Raw genomic sequence first — 22099 nt, forward strand, 5'->3', positions numbered from 1 at the left:
GTTGAACAGATCACCAAAGTCTTACAAAGAAAAGCTCACATTGATGACAATATATAACTGACGGATTGATCCAAGTTGGCTTGCATTCAGCCATAACTGCAAATCAAGGGGTATGAAGAAAGAATTAGGTTGACACAAAGCCATAGATAGACGCACCTCCTTTTCATTTTCCTCAACATAATCTTTTCAAGCAAACACGACAACAGGAAAAGAAACATCCTAATAATTCTGTGGATATGGACTATAAGTACCTGAAACAGTCTTTCTTTTGTCACATGGAGAACAGTTTCTCCTACAAAGAACACTACAACTTACCGGATAGTCGAAGCAAGCTCACTCAGCCGATGACAACGCTAGGGAATATTAAATTAAATTATTCATTACCTAAAGATGTAAAAGAGTCTTTCCAGGAAATGTGTAGCTCAAGAAAATCATTAATTACTATTACTATTACTAATTATCCTCTACCTCTCCAGAATAAACCCATCTGTATCCTGTTACGCGAATACAAATACTATTTCGTTCCAAATCTTTCGTACTAAGGCACCTACGCTCTACTACGACATTCTCGGTCCCGTGTAATAACAAGATCTTGTACGTTTGATTTCAAATACTTTATAGCGACACAACAATTGCGCAACGTACGGTTCCACTGCTGCGTACGGTGCAACCGGAACCACGAAATCAAGCCCCACCAACCCCCACCCCCCGCTCTTTATACCAGACGCCATCAAATCAAGTAGTCGGGCAGACAAAGGACGCGTCTTGCCAGCCTGGCATTGTCCCGAGTTGGCCCGCACTCTCCACATCCGAATCAAATAAAAAATCCCCGAAATACCCTCAAGAAACCCGGAAAACCCCAACGTTCTTTCTTATCTCTCTCCCATCACTCTCTTAGATCACGCTCCCATCATTTCCTCTACCACAATGCCTTCATCAAAGCCTCTCAATATCTTTTTACTTTTAACGGTCACGATCAATCTCTGCTTCGCCGAGTTACCTTCTTTTCGAGAGGCGCCGGCATTTCGAAACGGCGGAGAATGTCCCAAGACAACATGGTCGTCCCTCGACAAAAAAGTCCACAACCCTTCCCTTATCCACATCGCGATGACCTTAGACACCGCTTACCTCCGTGGCTCCATTGCCGGAGTCTTCTCCGTTCTCCACCACGCTACTTGTCCTGAAAACATCGTCTTCCATTTCATCACCACGCACCGCCGCGGCGCTGAACTCACACGCGCCATTACCTCCACGTTCCCTTACCTCAACTTCCACCTTTACCACTTCGACAGTAACCTCGTAAAGGGAAAGATCTCGTCCTCCATTCGACGCGCGCTGGATCAACCGTTGAATTACGCTCGTATGTACTTAGCTGATCTGCTGCCAGCTGGAGTCCGGCGTATCATCTACTTTGACTCTGACCTCATCGTCGTCGATGACGTCAACAAGCTATGGAGCATCAATTTAGGAAGCCACGTATTGGGAGCTCCCGAGTATTGCCACGCCAACTTCACCAACTACTTCACATCCAAATTTTGGTCCAACCCGGTGTTTACGGCGTCGTTTAAAGGAAGATCAAGGAACCCTTGTTACTTCAACACTGGCGTTATGGTAATCGATTTATGGAAATGGAGAGAAGGAAAATACACGGAGAAATTGGAAAACTGGATGAGGATTCAGAAACGGTACCGTATTTACGAGCTTGGCTCTTTGCCTCCGTTTTTGTTAGTTTTCGCCGGTAACGTGGAAGGCATGGAGCACCGGTGGAACCAACATGGGCTCGGCGGGGACAACTTGGAAGGCTTATGTCGGGCGCTACACCCCGGTCCAGTCAGCTTGTTACATTGGAGCGGTAAGGGAAAGCCTTGGCTGAGAATCGACTCTAAAAAACCTTGCCCGTTGGATTCACTCTGGGCCCCTTACGATCTGTTTCGTCATCCGTCATTGTTCTCCGACAGCTGATAAACGGTGAAAGTCCAGCTTAGTTCATGGAAGTTTCGTAAAAAGATTGAGGACACGTGTAAAAAAGAGAGCACCTTGCGCGGTCGTGATAATATGGAGTTACCGCGGCTAAAGGCCTGTTAACCGCGACGGTCTTCACTTTTTGATGGTAAATACTTTGGTCTGTTTATATGCCAAAATGGGAAGTGGAAGCCAGAAAGGTGTTTTCCACTTTCAATTTCTTTTTTGTTTTTTAATTAGTGAGTTGGTTTGATGTTGTCTTTAGATTAAGAGAAAATGTTAATAAGCAGATGTGACCTCGTGGGGGGTGTCGGTTGTAGTATTGTTTTGATTTTTGTGTTACTAAAATATTCCGATTGTGGAATTATTTTTTGGGCCATAGATTTTGCTAATCTCATCTTGTAGAATACTTATACTATTTAACATTTTCAATTTTTCCTGTCAATATATATCTAATGTTTGTTATTCATAGGGGTTAACGTTCTATAATCTTAGAATTTGAATCGGTAGTGTCAATGTTTAAATTTAAAATGTTTATAAAATTTCTTGAAATTATTTTTAAAAATTCAAATAATTTTTTATTTTTTATTACATTTAAATTAAATTTTTAATGTTTTTAAGTATTATCTAACTTGATAATGTTGTTCTTTTACATGCGGACAACAAATTAAAGCAAAGGTTTTATCCGACAAAGAGGACAGGAAAGGGATAAGAATGATGAAAATTATTTTTAATTGCAAAATTAAAAACTTGTATAATTTCAGCATCCATTCTTTTTATCTTTCCTGTCAAACAAAGTCAACACTTAAAAGGGGAGGAATTTGATAATCCAATCGCAAATCGGCATGGAACTGTAACCAAAAGCATGAAAAACAATTAGAATAATGACCAAACCATATTAGTTGAAATTATAGTATTAAGTATTCTAAAGGCAACACAGGAAGATTTTGGATATCATTTGCATAGCAGTGGGCGTTACATATATTACTATGACAAAAGCAGAATCCCAAATTTCACAAATCACAATACATACATATATATATATATATATATATATATATATATATATATATATATATATATAGGCTTTCTGATAACTTATGTATAACAAGTTTTAGCGGAGCTTTATTCCTACATCGCTTGGTTTGGTTCTTTAAGCAGAAAGGTCCTGGTAAGAGCAGATTCGGAGTTATAACAAGAGACCAACAGTAGACGCAAAGCCTGCAACACAAAAATAGTCAACAACACAATAATTAATCAGCTGACAGCAGAAGTAGTTATTTCGTCTAATGCCAAAAAGTTGAGAGGAGTGAAGGCGAAAGAGCGGTTTAATTTGCAGAGTAATAGGTAAGTTCACTTTTACAGAGGAGCAGCAGCAATTGAATTCAAAAGGCTGAACAAAAATCTGGAAGCGCATCGCAAATCTGATCTTTCTACATGCATTTCAAGGACTTGGCCAAAATCCAGGTGTTTGCACCACCGAAAGGATACTTCGTAGTCATTCGTAGGTGCAAAAGAAGGTACTTCTAAACTTAAACCAATAAAGGCATAACAACTGTTGAAAACATCATGCTGAAAAATCATGGGGTGTTTTTGCATAAGACGTTGATGAGTTAAACACATACCTCCTTTTCACCCACATGCACAGTACGCTCTTCTATGTCGCTGAAAGGTACCTTCAATTTGCTTAGAGCAGCTGGGCCTGTGATTGGGGACATTGGTGTTACCATGAGATCGTCAGTTATGGTAAATATTGCCGGTCCAGTGACATATCCCCTGCCGCTTGTAGTGTCCTTGGAGTGAGACTTCGGATCCATTACAGTTAAGGCTACAGAGCTCCGTACGTCAGCAAAAGAGAGACGTGTCTTATCAGAAGTTAGACGACGGTGATTATACGCTCCGATGTACAAGTAGTATGGCTGCTGCATGTATTCTTTAATGTTTAATGGCTGTTTCTCATAGCCAAAACCTGGAGCAAGCTTGGGACTAACTAGCATTTCCATATTCTCCTTGGACTTTAAATATTGCTTAGCATCAAGGTCCTGAATGCTATCATATAGGTTATAGATGTTTCCTTTTGAAGTGTCACCTTGCATTTCTTTTACTATAAAACCAAGTGGAATAGGAAGGAAACTGAAGAGCAAATCAATAAAGTCTTCACTCGCTTCAGCGCAGCAAACCCTGTTCTTGGATTGGCTTACCATGAGCTTGACATAAATCTTCCCACAATCATTTGTTTCTGTCTCTAACTTAGATTTTGTGAAGCGTACCTGCTCAAAATCTTCCTTACTCGGCATGGAAACTGGGTTCTGCTCCAAAAAAGCTTCTGTCAAAGGTTGCTTTGATACCAGCAAGCACTTGAGCAAGTTCAAGGCCTGAGAGAAGACATCAGATTATGAATTTCTGATATGTTTATCTAACGAATAACTAGCTAGACATAGTTGGTTTTGGGTAGGACAAGTGGTCATGACTTTCTTGGGTACCTATCTTACCTTGTCTACTCCCATGCTGAAGGTCTTCTCTTCAATGGAGCTTGTGTCAATGATCCCAAGTTTAGAAAATAAGGAAAAGCTTGCTGCGGTTGACGAGGGCATTACTTGCAATTCATCACTTACTATAAGTCGGTTTGGTCCTTTGACAAATACGCCTCTGTCTCGAGTATCAAGATCCGTCCTCGTAGACTCGTTCATTTCCAAAGACATACAATCCATCCGCTCTCCACAATTACAAATAGCAGTCTCATAATGACTTAGTAGCTTACAACCAGTACGGCAAACAAAACACATCAGGGGTTTACTTTCATCAATTTTCAGTCTTAGCATCTTGCATTGATCTTCTGCTCCATTTTGTGGGTGTAGCAGCATGGTCTTGCAAGCTTCAGTTCGCAGGTGAATCATCTCAAGATTTTCAACACTTTTGTATAAGTTGTTCATGCAACCTATCCTTGTTGTTGGTTGTTGATTACAGGTGAGCCTGACTATTGCTCCGATGGGCATCGTCAAGAAACTGAAGAGGACATCAACAAAATCCTCATTTGATTCAACAAAAACAACTCTGTTGTTTGTCTTGTCCACCAAGGCCTTCAAGCTGATAGTATCCATGGACCTAGCTCTGGGTTTGGCTTCTTTCTTTGGTCAAATCAGGCAACAACCTTCCCAATCAGTAGCTAGCACTTTGTCTAAAACTGGTGTAACCTGCACCGTAAAACTGCATAACATAAGCTATATGCCTAAAACTGAAGGAAAATCGAAAGAATAAGAAACAAATTTAAAACTAAATTGGTTAACAATTCCGCTTATAACAAGGAAAAAAAAGGGTGGGGGGCGGGGGGCTTGATTGTGAAATGAAAAACTACTAATCCTAACATCCTCTTCATGAGATTTGGAAGACTTGTTAATCAATCATTTCCTGAAGTTTTGATAGCTTGAGAAGCCATTAAATTTGTCTTCTAGAATTCAATCAGTAAATTAAATCAGGTGTACTACTAAAATTACATTCTTTCATAATAAGGGCATAAAAATGGCAGAAAAGGAGAATTAGAAAGATTCCAGAACAACCGTTCATTCTGTTTCAATGAAGAGGGAAATTTCAACTTCAACTTCTCCACCTTGTTCTTACCAATGGGTCCCTGCTCACCCCATTGCATGAAAACATGACTTCAAAGAGAAAAAAAAAACTAAGAATACATGTAAACAAGTGCATTTTTTTTTTTTGAAAGTTGAAAACAACTGCATTAGCATTTAGTGGGTATAGGGTTTAGGATATGTAAACAAAGAATACATGTCTTGTGGCATTTAGGATATGTAAACAAGAATACATGTCTTGTGGCATCCAGACATATATATTTTGTATATCTCACTCCTAGAGGTGTTTAATGGGTCAAGTTGAGCCTACCAGGCTTCTTTCTCTAAAGGCAAACTTGAGCTAGATTTTGATCGGCTCATTTAATTATGATTTCATTGTTAATTAATAAAAAAGTATTTTTATATTGATATTTCAAATCAAAAAATAAAAAGTTATAATAATATTTTATTAATAATAAGTTAATCGAGCTTAGTTTAAGAATCTATACTTAAACCTGACCTAAATCAAAGCAAATCCATGGATCTAGGTCGATATAACCCACTTTTGAACACTTCTATGTCGTTCTTAGCAGTGTTCAAAAATCGAGTCAAATTTATCCACCTCTCTTTTGAAAATAATAAATATTATTTTGTATTAAGATTTTAATATATTAAATATTTTTAAAAAAATTAAATAAAATAATTTATTTAACTGGGTTGAATCAGGCTCGAGCTTAAAAAATTCCTACCCAAGGTCGACCCACAAGCTCGTGCGGGTAGCCTGGCCTGGACACCTGTAGTCAGTCACCCTTCAGAGGATTTACGTGAATTGCAACACGTCACTCTTGTCCTAACAAAAAAGCCCTCAGATAGCGTGGGAAATTGAAGGAATGTAACTTTCCTATTGCTATGGAAAGTTACTATTATTTTTCTTCTTAATTCAGCCCTAACCCAAGCCCTTTCTTCTTCTTCTTCTTCTTCTTCTTCTTCAAATGAATTTCAGTTTAGTTTCAAATCATTTCTTGTACCCTTTTCTTTGATCTATGGATTTGAATTAATTGATTTATTATTATAATCCCTCAGTTGGGCTCAACAGGCAGAATCTTGGACGTGCCTGTTATAAGCCAAAGCCAACATCTCTTGAAAACCAGAAAAGTGAAAGACAAGAATGTCCAGAGAATTCTGCTGTAGTGTCTGGAGAAGACCCCGACAGAGAATGAGGATTTTCCAGTAAGCTCAGATGAAGAAACCATGTTTGGAACCTTCAGTGTAGCAGGAAGGGATACTTCTGGAGGTTGAGAGGAAGGCTGGTAAGTTCATAACGAAGTTCAAAGAGCAGAGTAATATGATTATTTGGAAGTTGAGAATTCTTCATCCCCGTGGTCCTGGCACAGACATTTCCTCTCATTTGTCTGTCTTGTCTAATTTACAATATATAGTTGAAAATAGGATTTTTTGTATTCTTTTTACTACTAGAATGAAGTTTCTGCAGAACCATATTCAATGGTGACAACATGTTTTGAATTATTAGATCAAAAGCTGGACAATTCATTGACTTTTACTTCATCAGCTTTTTGATTTATGGATTGGTTTTCTGAATCAATACGTCTCAAAAGTTTCACGCTATACATTGTTGTCTAGTCATAACTAAAAAGCAAAAATAACTAAATATAAGAAATTATTTTGACTCATCTAATGCTTTTAACAATTAAAAGAAAAAAAATATAAACTTTGGATAGTTTGTTTTTATGTAAAATATTTTATGACAAACATTTTAAGGATTTATGTTTGTTTGGAGGATAGAAAATATATTTAAGATGTAAAATATTTTACTTGAAGGACGTAGGATGTTTTTTAGAGAAAAAAAAAAACTTTGATTCTAAACCTAGGAGTATTAGGTTTTATAAATATTAATATTTAACTTAAAATATTAAAAAGTAAAAAAATATAAATATTTAATTTAAAAAATTTTAACTTAAAATATTAATTTTTAAATTATTCAATACTATTAAAAATTAAAAAATATATATTTTTAATAAAATCATCCAATGCAATTAAAATTTTTATTTGTAAATTAAATAAATCTTACTTATAATTATAATAAAAAATATTTCAATGATTGTCATTTGATGAATACACATTTATAAATAGGTTTCGAATGTTTTACATTTTGATAAATATTAGTATTTTTATAATGTTATGGTAAAAAAGTGATGAGTTGAAATTTTTTTTGAAAATTAAAGCTTACTTTCATTATAGATGTGTAGTTAAACGCTTTGAAAAATATCATTATTAATTTTTTCATTTTCATTTTCATTCTTAATTTTGATCCCAAATCAATGAAAACCAAAATGTCACCATTGTTTTGTAATTAATTCTTTAACACCCATATAATTCCACTAGTGGAAAGTATTTTCCATCCAAACAATAAAAAATGTTTTCAATAGTTTATCTAAACAATAAAAAATATTGAATTTTCTGTAAAATATTTTACACAAAAAAATTTCCCTAAAAAATTATTTTTCAATAACGGAAAAGTACCTTTCAGGAATTGTACATATTTAATGCATAATTTAATATGCACAATACCTTTTGTAGGGTAGTACTTATAGTATATATAAAATATATTATTAACGATTAATAATCAATTGAAATAGCCGAAGATATTACATCAAGTAATCAATTAGAACCTAAATCGAATAAATCAAACCGAATTAATTAAATTTAATTAAATCGTTTGAAATTAATCTCACACCACTATTCCTATACATGATCTATTCGTTCAAAATGAAGTTTAGTTATAAACCAAAATTAAAAAAACAAATTACTTGTAGGGCCAACCAAAGGTAACTTATTTTGTCACCAATCTAATTATTACGAAATTAAAAATTACTTAAAAATATAAAATCTAACATTTACTATTGGTTCACGAGCTTGATTATATAATAAGATGAAAAATAAATAATATATATAACAAGACTAAAATTATATCCTAATGGTGTTTGAAGTTATTTTGGTTTAATATAATTTGAAACTTATTAATTAATTTTTTTTGGTTAAGTCAAGAATTTATTGATGTATTGGAGAGATAGAAGCGTTAATAAGTATCGAGTAAGGACAGTAGGTTTAAATTTGGTTAAATTATGCAAAGTCCTTATATTATAGTAAAGTGGTGAAATTGGTCTCTATATAATAATTTGTAAAAATTTAGTATTTATACTTTTTAAAATTAACAATGTCAATTCAATTGTTAATAATATTATTTTTTTTTCGATTATTTATGATAACATGACATTTTCTTGTTAATGTGCCATTGAATATGATGATGTGGTATTTTTAATTTATTTGACAATATTCTTTTCACTACTTTAAATTATAGAATACAAAAATTTTCTTCTTTGCCTTACAACGCTCTTATTCTAAATTGTACTTTTGATCTAATTCTTTTCCAATTCCATTTAAAACCGTTAGCTTATATCGGATAATTTCACTTATGCAATTATAAAATTCATATCATTGAATGATTACGTCATATCGCATTATTATTCTATTATTCGTGAAATACTACATCATTTTTACTATGTCATCAGATTAAATGTCACATCAATAAAAAAATACCATATCAATACAACCAAACTATATATCAGTATAGATAATAAAAAATTTTTAACATGTTAAATTAACATTGTTAATTTTGAAAAACATAAAAATTCAATTTTTACAAATTATTATATAAAAATCAAATCTATCACTTTGATAAAATATAAAGACTAATTATATAATTTGAACTTCAAATTTCTAGCCAAAACATCGCCACCCACCCCTAAAGCAAATAGTAGACTAGGACCATGCAACAAGTGGCTCATTTCTTTCTACTCCTTATACTTAATGTTTTATTTTATTTAATCATTTTAAATTATATAGAATTGACTATGAATTTGACTTAAATCCTACCTAACTATATTATTATTTTATATTTTTGTCCTTAACGTTAGATGGTGTTTAGGGAATAGATGTATTTATATATTAGCCAGTATCAAACTAGTTTTTTTTTTGTTTTTTTGGTTTCTATGATTTTTTAATTTTGAAAAAGAGTAAATAAGACAGAAAAAGAATGTTACCTTTCATGAATTGTACATATTTAATGCATAATTTAATAAGATCTAAATTCAAAGTTTTAAGATATTTAAAAATAAATATTATTAATTTAAAAAAAAAAAGATAAACAATTTTTGTTTCTCTCTAACTTTCTCTTACTCAATCTCTTCCTCTTCTCCCCCCAACAACAATAGATTCAAAATTCAAAATTCTTAATTTTGAATCTTCAAAATAATATTTATTATACTCTTCTTCTTAATTTAATTCTTAATATTTATATCACTCTTTTCTTTTGAAAATACTTTCAAAAAATGGTAATATATAATGAATTAAATGAAAAAAGCAATTGAAAAAGGTGGAAAGCAAAACATCAACCCTAAAGAAATATAATTGCTTTATGGGAATATAAATGTAGAAGGTGGTTTACAAAACTTACCCAACCTGCTTAGCAACTTGCAACACACAAAAAATCTGTAGAACTCAAGCTTTCTTTCAATACCCAGTAAGTCCACATATTCCAAGTTTGCTGGAGATTAAACAGGACGAAACAAAAATCTACCCAGTGCAACCTCCTATTAAAACTATAAACAGATGAACCCAAAAAGAAGCCCTAAATAAAAATCCTTTCTTTCCTTTGCATGAGTCCGACAAATTATCACGTTGAAACTTTGTAATGAGGTCTTCATAGTGTGGGTTTCAAAGGTGTTCGGAAAACCTCTTTTGTTAATCAAATAAAAGTAATAAACAAACAATTATAATATATAGAAAATAGTAAACTAAGAAGAAGATTGAAATAAATATTATCTTTAAGAATCAAAATTAAGAATTTAAAGTTTTGAAATTATAATAGGAGAAAAAGAACAAGAGAAGAAGGGATTGGGTGAGATGGAATTGGAGTGAGAGAAAAATTATTTTTATTTTTTTTTAAATAGTAATATTTATTTTTAAGTCTCTTAAAATTTTGAATTTATTTTTTAGTGAGATGGCATCATTTGATGTCCTGATAATGTATGAGAGCTATACACTGTCAGTACATTAAATATTTTTTCAATTTATAATGTAAAATAACTTTTGTAGAGTATTACTTATACTATATATATATATATATATATATATATATATATATATATGGACCAAGTTGTAAATTTGTGAATAGGATAAGGGTATTTTAGTCATTAAATATTTTAAAGTTATTCCATAATTCACGAAATAGAAAAAATCAGGGGAAGAGTCGAGAATACTTAAAGCAGACTTCTCCTCCATTTTAAAGAATATTGATTCCTGAGGAATTCTTATTCCTTATTTAACTTTTAAACTAAACAAAGGTTTAGGGATTGGTTGGGAATAGAGAGGGAATAGCATAGCTATTCTCCATACCAAACTTGTAGTTAAAGTTTTGAATTTATTTTTTAGTGAGATGACATCATTTGATGTCCTGATAATGTATGAGAGCTATACACAACATCAAACATTTTCTCAATTTAGTATATACAATAACTTTTCTAGAGTATTACTTATACTCCATATAGAATATATTATTAACGATTGATTTTTCAATTGATTCAATTGTAAATATAGTATACCAATAATTAATTGAAATAGGCGAAGATATTAAATCAAGCAATCAATTAGAACCTACACTAAATTAATTAAATTCAATTAATTTTGATCGATTTATTTGATTGAAATCAATTAGTACTCACTCCATGATCTATTTATTCAAAATAAAGTTTAGTTATAAACCAAAATTTAAAAAACAAATTACTTGTAGGGCCTACCAAAGGTCACTTATTTTATCACCAATCGAATTATTACGAAATTAAAAATTATTTAAAAATATAAAATCTAACATTTACTATTGGTTCATGAGCTTGATTATATAATAAGATGAAAAATAAATAATATATATAACAAGACTAAATTATATCCTGTAGGTGTTTGAAGTTAGTTTGGTTTAATTTAATTTGAAACTTATTAATGAATTGTTTTTTTGTTAAATCAGGAATTTATTGATGTATCGGAGAGATAGAAACGTTGGTAAGTGTCCAGTAAGCACAGTAGGTTTACATTTCTAGCCAAAACATCATCGCTTCGCCCACCCTTAAAGCAAATAGTAGACTAGGTCCACGCAACAAGTGGCTCATTTCTTTCTACTCCTTATTTTTAAAGTTTTATTTTATTTAATCATTTTAAATGTAAATTTGACTATGAATTTTACTTAAATCTTACCTTACAATGTTTATTAGTTTATATTTTTGTTTCTAACGTTAGATGGTGTTTAGGCCATAGATTTATTCATATATTAGCTATTACCAAACTTTTTTTTTTGGTGTCTATGACTTTTTAATTTTTAAAAAGAGTAAATAAGAAAAAAAAATTTTACCCCGAAGAAATTTGACTTTCAAAATACGAGTTTGACAAGTAATTACATAAACAGTGACCGAGTCAAAATTTTATTTTTGGGAATGAAAATGAAAAGTTTAATGTTTATAGGAATAAAATTATAAAATTTGTAAAAAATTTAAAAAAAATTTAAAATTTTAAAAAATAAAAAAATTATAAGATTTTAAAACTTTGGGGGACGAGCCTCCTACTAGCTCCCTCCCTCTGCCTCTGTACATAAAGTTTATTTTTTTTGAAAAGTGAATTTTATTAACTACACAACGAAAATGTCATTATTAGTTGCAAGCTGAAGCTGTGTGAGACTTGTTTTGACATGGAAATCGGATGTACAAAAAGTAACTGTACAATAAATGGACACAACTGCTCACAAAAAATTAGCAGCAATCCTGCCAAACATTCGGCCACCAAAAATAAGACTGGATCAAAAACTGCCTCAGCACAAGGATTATTTATTGTTGTCAAACGTTATGTGGCTCTATATACTACAAACAGACTTGGTTCCTAATTAATTTGCATCTTGCAGTGCTCATTATTGTTGTGCCCTGTTCAAATAATATTTATATGCTTTTGGTTTGTTTATGTTTGTATATCACTGTGAAATCATTAGCACTTTCGACTGTTCCAAATATTATTGGAAATAATGAAATTTTAATTTTGGGTTCATTTACAGCCTTTCAAGAACAGAAATAAATTTAGTGATATTTGTCAAAAGGTTAGCAAAGTTGCCGCCGATGACCATTGATCTCCTAACCTTGCCTTTGCTCGTACGGCACTAATTTATTATGTGTGGTTTAATTTGTAGAAAACCCTTTCTGATCCACCCCTTACCAAACCTTTATTTAATTTTAAGTGCCAAGCCTTCAAGTAGTTAGGCATGACCAAACTTGTGTTTCTTAGCAGATAAACTTTTATTTATAAGCCCTTAATGTGTAGATTAAGCTTGAAAATATAGGCATCAAAATTATCAATATCTGAGACAATAACTTAACTCTTTTGTTCATCTTCATGAACTTTTGTTATGAAATTAAGGTGCTTGTGTCAAAATCAAATGCCAAAATCATTCAAATCCAAAGATACAAAAGTCTGACTAATTATTAATTACAGTAATCAAAGCTTGATCACTATCCATTTTTATAGGGGGAAAACTGTCAATTAACAAAGACTGCATTCATCACGAGCTTATATATAGGAGTAGCATTCTCTTCACAAAAACAAAAACCCAAAACAAAGTGCTTTCTTCTCATTTCTTCTTTCCCACTTGAGTGATCGAAAATGGAGATGTGGTCTCTTTGGCTTTTTCTCATCTCTTTCCTCATTGTAAGTGTGACAACTTGGATTTATTGGTGGAGGAACCCTAGTTGTAATGGCAGACTACCTCCAGGTTCCATGGGACTCCCACTTATAGGGGAGACCTTTAATTTTCTTGTCACATCCAAGTCCATAGATATCCATCCTTTTATTAAGGAAAGAATGGAAAGGTAAAAAAACACATTAATCATTCAACAGGTAGAAATTGGAAACTTTCATCATTTTAAGCTATTGCTTCGTATATAAATATGGGTTGCTAAATTAATCTTTCATTTCTTAATTAACTACTAGATATGGTCCATTGTTCAAGACAAGTTTAGCAGGTCGATCAGTGGTGGTGTCGTCAGATCCTGATTTCAACTATTTTGTGCTCCAACAAGAAGATAAACTTGTTGAACTATATTACATGGATACCTTTGCAAAGCTGGTTCACAAAGAAAACGTCAATGAAGGTGGCTACTTGCACAAGTATCTCAAGCGCGTCCTTCTGAGTTGCATTGGCCCTGAATGTCTCAAAGAGAAGCTGCTTTCTCAATCTGAGGAAATCATAAACCATGAATTGCATGAGTGGACCAAACAGTCAGAAGTAGAAGTAAAAGCCCAAAGTGCTGCTGTAAGTAATTCTAGCTTAACCAAATATACTTCATAAAAAAGTAGTTGCGAAATAATATGAACCTTAGACACCTGTTTGAGGAGAGGAGGGGTAGAAACGGCTATAAATCAAGTTCGACTTATTATTACAATGTGTACTTAGTTCTTTTCTTTCTTTTTTCACTAATTTTATCACATTGTACAGATGACACATGGGTTTATTTCAAAGATTCTGATGGGTTGTGAATTGGAAAACTCAGAGGAAAACTTAAGTGAATATTTTTGTAGCTTCTTGCAAAGACTTTTGACGTTCCCTTTGTATATCCCTGGGACTGATTTCTACAGATGCATAAAGGTTAATCATCTCTATTACACCTGTTATAACCTTCTAAATTTTTTAACAAAATTTTAAAATCTTTAAAAACTAATATCTTTCTCTCTCTCTCTAAATATATATGCAGAAGCAACAAAAAGTATTAACGCTTATATCTCAGTTGCTAGAAGAGAGAAGGAAGTCTTATTCCCAAGGTTGTAATAATGGAGATTTTCTTGGTCAATTAGTGGAAGGCATGGGAAAAGAAGCATTTTTGACGCCGGAGTTCGTCAGCAACGTTATCTTTGGTCTCCTCGCTGCTACCATTGATACTATTTCCTCCGCTGTTACTTTAGCCATTAAGTGTGTATTGGATGATCCATCAGCATTGCAACAATTAACTGTCAGTGATTAACTATCGAAATATGATCATTCCGAATGATTTTTTTTTTATGTTGCGAACATTTTCATCGTTTTTATACGAAAAACCTTGATTTCTTTTTCCTTTTTATCTATTTTTTTGGGATATGATTTCACCAGGAGGAGCATGAGGAAATTCTAAAGAAAAGAGAAGGCACCAATCTTGGACTTTCATGGGAGGAATACAAATCTATGACTTTTACTCATTATGTGAGTTAAATGGCAACATTTTCTCAAAGAAAGAAAATTGATTTCTTTTCTAAGATTTTTAATTCATTATTTTATTATTATTAGGTGATTAAAGAAGCGCTTCGATTAGCAAGTGTTGCTCCTGGAATCTTCAGAAGAGTTATAACTGATATTCATATTAATGGTATAATTATTCTTATTTATAAATTGATCTGTCTATTTTGGATAATTAAACAAACCCCAAACATATATTTTATGATCAATAAAATGTTTCTTTATTTGCAGGTTATACCATACCAAAAGGATGGATTCTTTTGATTATACCTGCGGCCCTTCAACTTAACCCTAATATATATGAAGATCCTCTTACCTTCAACCCTTCAAGATGGAAGGTAGATACTATGTAAATCTTTTCCCAAGCTATTCTAACTTTAATTAAACTTTTGACTGACCCAAAGATGTTGATCGGATAGAAAATTGATTGAATAAGATTTTGTTTGATTGATAATAAACACAAAACCCTTACTCCACACAGAAACAGAATTAATAATAGTAACCTTAACACATGCAAACACAAATAGCAGAAATTTAAAGGATTGCTGTATAAGTTTGAATAATTGCAAGGTAATATTTCTCTTTTCTCATATTGTGCAAATCTTATAATTAAAGAACATGGGAGGCATTTCAATAGCGAAGAACTTCGTACCATTTGGAGGAGGGAATAGGACATGTGCAGGAGCAGAGTTCAGCAAGGTTCTGATGGCAGTCCTTTTACATGTCTGGGTTACCAAATACAGGTTTATATCTTTGTTATACTACTATAAAATTTGTACTTTTATGATTATTTACTTATATATCTAGCTACTATATATAAAGTATATCTAATATAGTGTCTTTGTTTTATGAATTTTCAATATAGGTTGACAAGGATCAGAGGAGGAGACGTAGCCCGCACACCGGTTTTGGAATTTACAAATGGTTTCTTCGTTAAAGTTTCAGAAAAGCAGCCATGACTTGTTAAATAATGCATCAGATATCAAAGAATAAAAGTGGACGTATAATCGTACTCTTAAATGAAACTTGTTTGGCTGCTATATATGTATTTGTGTTCCATATGTACACTGTAGTCAACAATTTGGTGGAAGTTTAATTTTCTTAATTAGCAATACTTTCCTTCGTTAAGCTATCAACTGATGCTGCTGTATGATTTATATATGACAACTTTCATATGGTATAATTAAGTTCTCAGTGTTCATGGTATTCAGTAAAAATTTTGGATGAGAATTTAAGAAACAGGAAAATAAGTTAACAATGGTTTTAATCTAGGATTATCATCTATTACTCAAAGGAGTAAAAGGAGATCTTAGATTCCACAAACAAGGGCAGAGGATTGTTACATACCTTAATATATAGCATATTTGGTATAGGAAATAGTTAAGCTATTCACTTTCTATTCTTATGTATTACTTATTCTCTTGTTTGATTGGCAAATGATCCAAGAAATAGCTATTCTATTGTAATAGTTAAAGGTCAAAATATCAACCTAGTCCCTATATTCATACATTTTATTTAGTTTCATCTCTGTACTCAAAAATAAAACAATTTAGTTATTTGATTTTAGGAATTGTTTCAATTCAACATCTCTTCCTAATGAAATTCAATTTTTTCGTCAAATGGATGATGTCAGCGTTGACATAGCACTTTTGGTGACGTGACATCGACATAATGACGTGACAGTGCCACGTGACATCGAGGTAATGACATAGTAGTGACACGTGACAATGTTGACATGGCACTGACATCTTGATTAAGTAAGAAAATATTTATATATGTTTCTTAATAACATAAATCTTTGATACTCAAACATTTGACTCATTAATAAGTATATGAATCATCTACTTAAATATTTCTATTTTTCAAAATTTTTTTTAGTTTGGTCCCTAAACACTTCAATTTTATTCAATTTAATCTCTGTATTATAGATTTTAATTTGTTCAATTTAATCCCTATAGCGTGGCATAAATTTTTTATTAGAATTTTTTTTTCTCAATTTCCCACGTTAGCATTGTCATGTGGCATCGACACATCAGCATGTTAGTGACATGTTATCATATTAGTGTCACGTGGCACATCACGTCATCATGTCAGTGCCACTTCATCCAAATGTGCCACGTTTGCGCCATGTTAGCAGTGATGGCACCTTCTTTAATGGTAAAATTGGATGTTGTTATGAGGAGAGACTAAATTGAAATTATTTTCAAAATTAAAAGATTAAATTACTTCGATTGTGAGTACATAGACTACATTGAACAAAATGCATGAGTACAAGGACTTAGTGTGTATTTTGACCAATAGTTAATCTTCAAAATCCTCCAAAAACAAAGCTTAACTAATCCCAACCCCCCATGGTATTTGTCATTCCATGGTTAGGGGAATAGCCTCTAAAAATGATAAGACAAAATACCTCTTATTAAAAATTTTAAAAGTAATAATATTTTAGTATTTTAATCATAACAATGTTTAAACTAAAAATGAAATATTAATATTTTAAAAATATGAATGTTTAACTTATTTATCTATTAATATTTTAAAATTTTAATTAAAATATAAATTAAAAAATGAAAAATGAAAATAGATAAAAAATAAAAAATTATACTAATATTTTAATATAAATTATTAAAATTTTAAAATTTTAATGAAAATAAAAATTAAATTATTTAAAAAAATTTCTTATTTTTATCATTTGGTATAAATTTTACTAAATTATATAAAGAATAAATTTGTTTGAAAAAAATTTTATTATAATAAAAAATTTAAATTTTTAATTATATATTATGAAAAATTAATATTTTAAATTTGAAAATTAATTAAATTATTAATATTTTAATCATAATAAAATTTAAATTATAAAAACAATATTAGTTTCTATTTTTAATGATTAAATTATAAATAAAATATTAATATTTAAAAATGTTAATGTTTAAATTATTAATATTTTAATGTAAAAGAAAATAAAAATAAATAATTATATATATTATAATGAAGGGTATTGTTATCTTTTTATCTCATACTTTTTTGTTATTCTAAAATTATTTTTACCAACCAAACCACAAAATAATATTCTTATTTTATTTTTCCCTTATTTTGTTTCCACAGAATATCTATTCTATTCTATTCCATTTTATTCCATGAACCAAATGTGCCTTTAGAGTATGTTTAACAACATTTGATGTCCTTCGTTTTTTCAATTTCCAAATTTAATTATTTACCTTATCTTATTAACCACATATATTTAGATGCTTTCAAATGTAGTAAGTCTCTTATCACTTATAAGAAAGAATAGAGTGCTTTAATAAGCCAAAGGAAAATTAAAATACCACTTGTTTCAATGTTTGAGAGGAACCAGGATTGTTTCAATGTCTTCCAATAAAACAAGCAATTATAATCATTAATGAGTAAAAGCAAACTCAAGATTGTTATTGTCATGATATGCAAATCTTCCAGGCATAGAAATTATGGTATGATAATAACTGCACTCTATATGCATGCATTGCAATCACAATTAAAATCGTTTGAACACTCCAGAAAGAAACAGTCTCTCTTAAGATCCTTGCTTTGACTCCTTAAACAGAAAGGTATGGGTTAGAGCCGATTCGGAGACAAAAGAGGCCACCATTAGACGGGATGCCTGCATCGGAAGAAAAACTCAGGAGCATTATAAATCAGAAAAAATTCAAGAAGATTTATGTTAGAGTTCCATCCGCCAAGCATAAAACTTCAGATAATACAGGCAAAGTATAGATATAATAAGCATCAGTTGACAGGACCTGCAAGGGTTTGTAAAGGTTAATCAAACTTGATTATAAAAGCAGGTTAATCAGGGAAGCCATTTTGAAAGCCCCCCCCTCCTTCCTTCCAAAATGCACTTCAATGATTTGGTCATATACCAATTCTTCTTCAGAATTCATTACAACATTCCGGTTGGTCAGAGTGGAAAAATGAACAAAAGAGACAGGTAGTCCTATCAGAAGAGACTAAAATAGTTGAAAAGATAAATGCAGGGTAGAAAATCATGAGATGTTTTGCAGAACTTGATATGTTAAACATACCTCCTCTTTACCAACATACACAATACGCTCTTCTACATCACGGAAAGGTACCTTCAATTTTCTTACAGCAGATAGACCTGTGACTGAGGACAATGGAGTTATGATAAGATCATCAGTTATGGTGAACATTGCTGGTCCTTTTAAAAATCCTCTACCACTTGAATTGTCATTGTAGTGAGACTTTGGATCCATGACAGTTAAAACTGAAGAAGCAATCGTTTCATCAGAAGGGATAAGTGTCTCAATAGAAGTCGGCTCTGGAAACCATTGACATTGTGACCATGTGAGGTAGTACGGTTGATGCATGTATTCTTCAATGTCTAATGGTTGTGCATCATATCTAAAACCAGGAGCAAGCTTGGGACTGACTAGCATTGCTGTCGTTTCCTTAGATACTAAATATTGCTTAGCATCAAGATCCTGAATGCTGTCATAAAGGTGATTTATGCATCCTTTTGAACTGCCCTCCTTCATTTCTTTTACTAGAAACCCAAGTGGAATAGTGAGGAAACTGAAGAGCAAATCAACAAAATTTTCACTTGCTTCAGCATAGCAAACCATGTTCTTGGATTTGCTGACCATGAGTTTGACATAGATCTTCCCATCCTCATTTGATGCTGTCTCCTCCCCTTTAAGTTTTCTGAAGCTCACCTGTTCAACATCTTCCATATTGTTTAGCCCCAGCACAGGGTTATATTCTAATAGAGCTTCTGTCAAAGGCGTCTTTGATACTAGCAAGCACTTGAGCAATTTTAAAGCCTGAGAGAAGACATCAGATTATCAATTTTCGAACCAAGTATAATTAAACAGAACAATCAGTCGGTAGATACCTGAATTACTCCCATCGAAAAGGGTCTCTCTTCGGTGGTGGTTGTGTCCTTGATCCCAAGTTTAGAAAATAAAGAATGGCTTGCTGGAGTTGATGAGGGAATTACTTGCAATTCATCACTTATTGTCATTCGAATCGGTCCTTTGACAAATACCCCTCCATCTTGATCATCAAACACTGCTTTTGTAGATTCTTTCTCCTTCAAATCTCTCTTACAATTCATAAGCTGTCCACATCCACAAATAGCATTCATGTAATGACTTAGTAGCTTATAATTTGAACAAGAACAATCACTCCTACCACATAGAAAATATCGCAGGGGTGCACCGTCATCAATTGCCAGTTTTAGGTTCTTGCATTGAGCACCTGCCCCATTTCGTGGGTATAGCAACATGGTCATGCATGCTTCTGTTCGGAGATACCGATTGTCGAGAACCTCAACGCTGTTATATAAGTTGTTCAGACAACCTATACTTGCTGTTGGTGGTCGATTACGGGTGAGCCTGACAATTGTTCCCATAGGCATTGTCAAGAAACTGAAGAGAATGTCAACAAACTTCTCATCTGATTCAACAAAAACAACTCTGTTGTTTGTCTTGTCCACCACAGCTTTCAAGCTGATATTGTTATTGTCCATGGATACCAGTTTTGGATTCCTTTGTCTGCTCAAATATTGCATCAAACCGCTCAGTTAGTCCTTGGTTAGCACTTCCTCTTAAACTGGTGAACCCTGCAGCATAAAACAATCAGTTAGTTGGTTAGCACTTACTCTTAAACTGGAGCACCCTGCAGCATAAAACTGGCTCTAAGCTCTATGCCTAAATCCAAATGAAAGTTGAAAGTTTAGATTAAAATTTCATTTAAAATCAAATTTGACAAATACGAAAATCAGGGCTTGATTCTGGAATAAAAAAAAAAAAGGAAAAAAGATCCTAACATCTTGTTCATGAGAATTACAATACTCAACAAACTTCTTTTGATTATCAAAAGCAAAGTTTTCCCCAAGGTATTGCTCAAGCTATGTTAATGAAGGAAAGAGATTGATAGGTCATGGATCATCAATTGAGAAAACAAAGAATAACAGTACAAGCAATTCAATAGAATTTTCGATGCAATGTTCTTATTTCTGATTTACCCTTTATTCTGTTTTATGGTGGTAAACAAAAGGTGAAAGTTTTCTACCAAGGCACTGGGGAACCAAATTACAACCATTCAAACACCTTTAAACCAGGTTCATTCAGGATATCAAACTTCTGCCTTCGATTTAAAATTTTCAAACAGTCAACCCAACGTTTTTGATTGCTAAAAAAAATGCAGACTTGCAGAGAAACCAGTAACTGAAAAAAGCCAGAGCCGAGAAATCTGCAAATGGAGTACTAAACAGATTGCAATAGCTAGAAATTCACGAACATCAAGTTATAAATATTAGCATGTGAGACTATATTACCTGGAAACAAAAGCTGACCAAAACAGCAGACTGGGAATGCTGGGAGACAAGTGAAGTATTCCCTATCAGTTTAAGAAGAGACTGGCAGGAGGGAGCTTAAAGCACAGATTCAAAGAAGACTAAAGGTGGAAAAGGTGCATGCTTCGGTCTAAGTCTTTAATCTTTGCTTTGTCAACTATGATCAGATTTATTGATGGAAGTCCTTCGTTGAGAAGTAGTGCACAGTCACAATCACAGTTAAGCTGTTGACTTGGGGTCTTCTTAACTCAAAAAAATACGTTTTAATCTTAGCATAGGTGATGTTACGGTTGCCAGATTAGATGGATGCTTAATTAAATCACAAAAGTTAGAGTAAGATGTACATTTTTCTTCTCTCTTTCCCTTTGGTACGGATTCTTTATATTCTGTTAAACTTTTACCCTTCATCCATATTTCTGACAACTTAACACAAGCAAAAAGGTAAATTTACCTTTGTTAGCATCTCATATCTGAATCACTTCATGCTACACTGGTTTTTCCTCTCTTTCCAAATTTCAACCTCGCAACACCGAGAAACTGCCCAGTACGTGTCCTGGCACCAATGTCCAATCCTGAATCTTGCTTCTGACATAAGGGATTTTGATTGTATTTCACAACCAGTTGAAAACAACCTTTTTGTTTTCCAGACACCAAAGCTACGCATGGACCATGCATCAGTCCCCTTAATCAGACTCCTTGTTCTGTCAGAGTTAGCTACTCTTGCCCTTTTATCATGCCCTCAATTGTTTCAGTCTAGTCCAAAGTTTCCCCATTTATACTACTACTGCTACTACTGAATTTTGTAGATTGAACATGCAAAAGAATGATTGTCAAGTATCAACAAATGAG

The 22099-nt window shown here is 32.6% G+C and overlaps 4 protein-coding genes across 4 annotated transcripts; 2 read left to right on the top strand and 2 right to left on the bottom strand.

Annotated features, from left to right (window-relative positions):
• Positions 1 to 775: 775 nt before the first annotated feature.
• On the top strand, positions 776 to 2341 carry GATL3 (galacturonosyltransferase-like 3). The gene has a single exon (XM_007016162.3). It carries the CDS (start codon positions 928 to 930, stop codon positions 1960 to 1962), a length of 1035 nt encoding a protein of 344 aa, XP_007016224.1. The 5' UTR covers positions 776 to 927; the 3' UTR covers positions 1963 to 2341.
• Positions 2342 to 3093: 752 nt separating this feature from the next.
• On the bottom strand, positions 3094 to 5063 carry LOC18590565 (uncharacterized). The gene is made up of 3 exons (XM_018126933.2): positions 4455 to 5063; positions 3588 to 4337; positions 3094 to 3183 (listed from the first exon to the last, which is right to left on the bottom strand). The coding sequence occupies exons 1-3, from the start codon at positions 5061 to 5063 to the stop codon at positions 3094 to 3096; spliced, it is 1449 nt and encodes a 482-aa protein (XP_017982422.2).
• An 8187-nt stretch (positions 5064 to 13250) lies between these two features.
• Positions 13251 to 16037, top strand: LOC18590566 (beta-amyrin 16-alpha-hydroxylase CYP87D16-like). Its single transcript, XM_018126650.2, has 9 exons — positions 13251 to 13504; positions 13626 to 13947; positions 14131 to 14280; positions 14387 to 14641; positions 14779 to 14868; positions 14953 to 15031; positions 15133 to 15239; positions 15517 to 15644; positions 15767 to 16037. Exons 1-9 carry the CDS (start codon positions 13299 to 13301, stop codon positions 15858 to 15860), a joined length of 1431 nt encoding a protein of 476 aa, XP_017982139.2. The 5' UTR covers positions 13251 to 13298; the 3' UTR covers positions 15861 to 16037.
• A 2158-nt stretch (positions 16038 to 18195) lies between these two features.
• Positions 18196 to 21481, bottom strand: LOC18590567 (uncharacterized). The gene is made up of 4 exons (XM_007016166.3): positions 21233 to 21481; positions 19787 to 20515; positions 18957 to 19715; positions 18196 to 18535 (listed from the first exon to the last, which is right to left on the bottom strand). The coding sequence occupies exons 2-4, from the start codon at positions 20462 to 20464 to the stop codon at positions 18449 to 18451; spliced, it is 1524 nt and encodes a 507-aa protein (XP_007016228.3). The 5' UTR covers positions 20465 to 20515; positions 21233 to 21481; the 3' UTR covers positions 18196 to 18448.
• Positions 21482 to 22099: the final 618 nt, after the last annotated feature.

Source organism: Theobroma cacao, chromosome 9 (assembly GCF_053813885.1).
Source record: "Theobroma cacao isolate CCN51 chromosome 9, ASM5381388v1, whole genome shotgun sequence".
In the NCBI taxonomy this organism is placed as follows: Eukaryota; Viridiplantae; Streptophyta; class Magnoliopsida; order Malvales; family Malvaceae; genus Theobroma; species Theobroma cacao.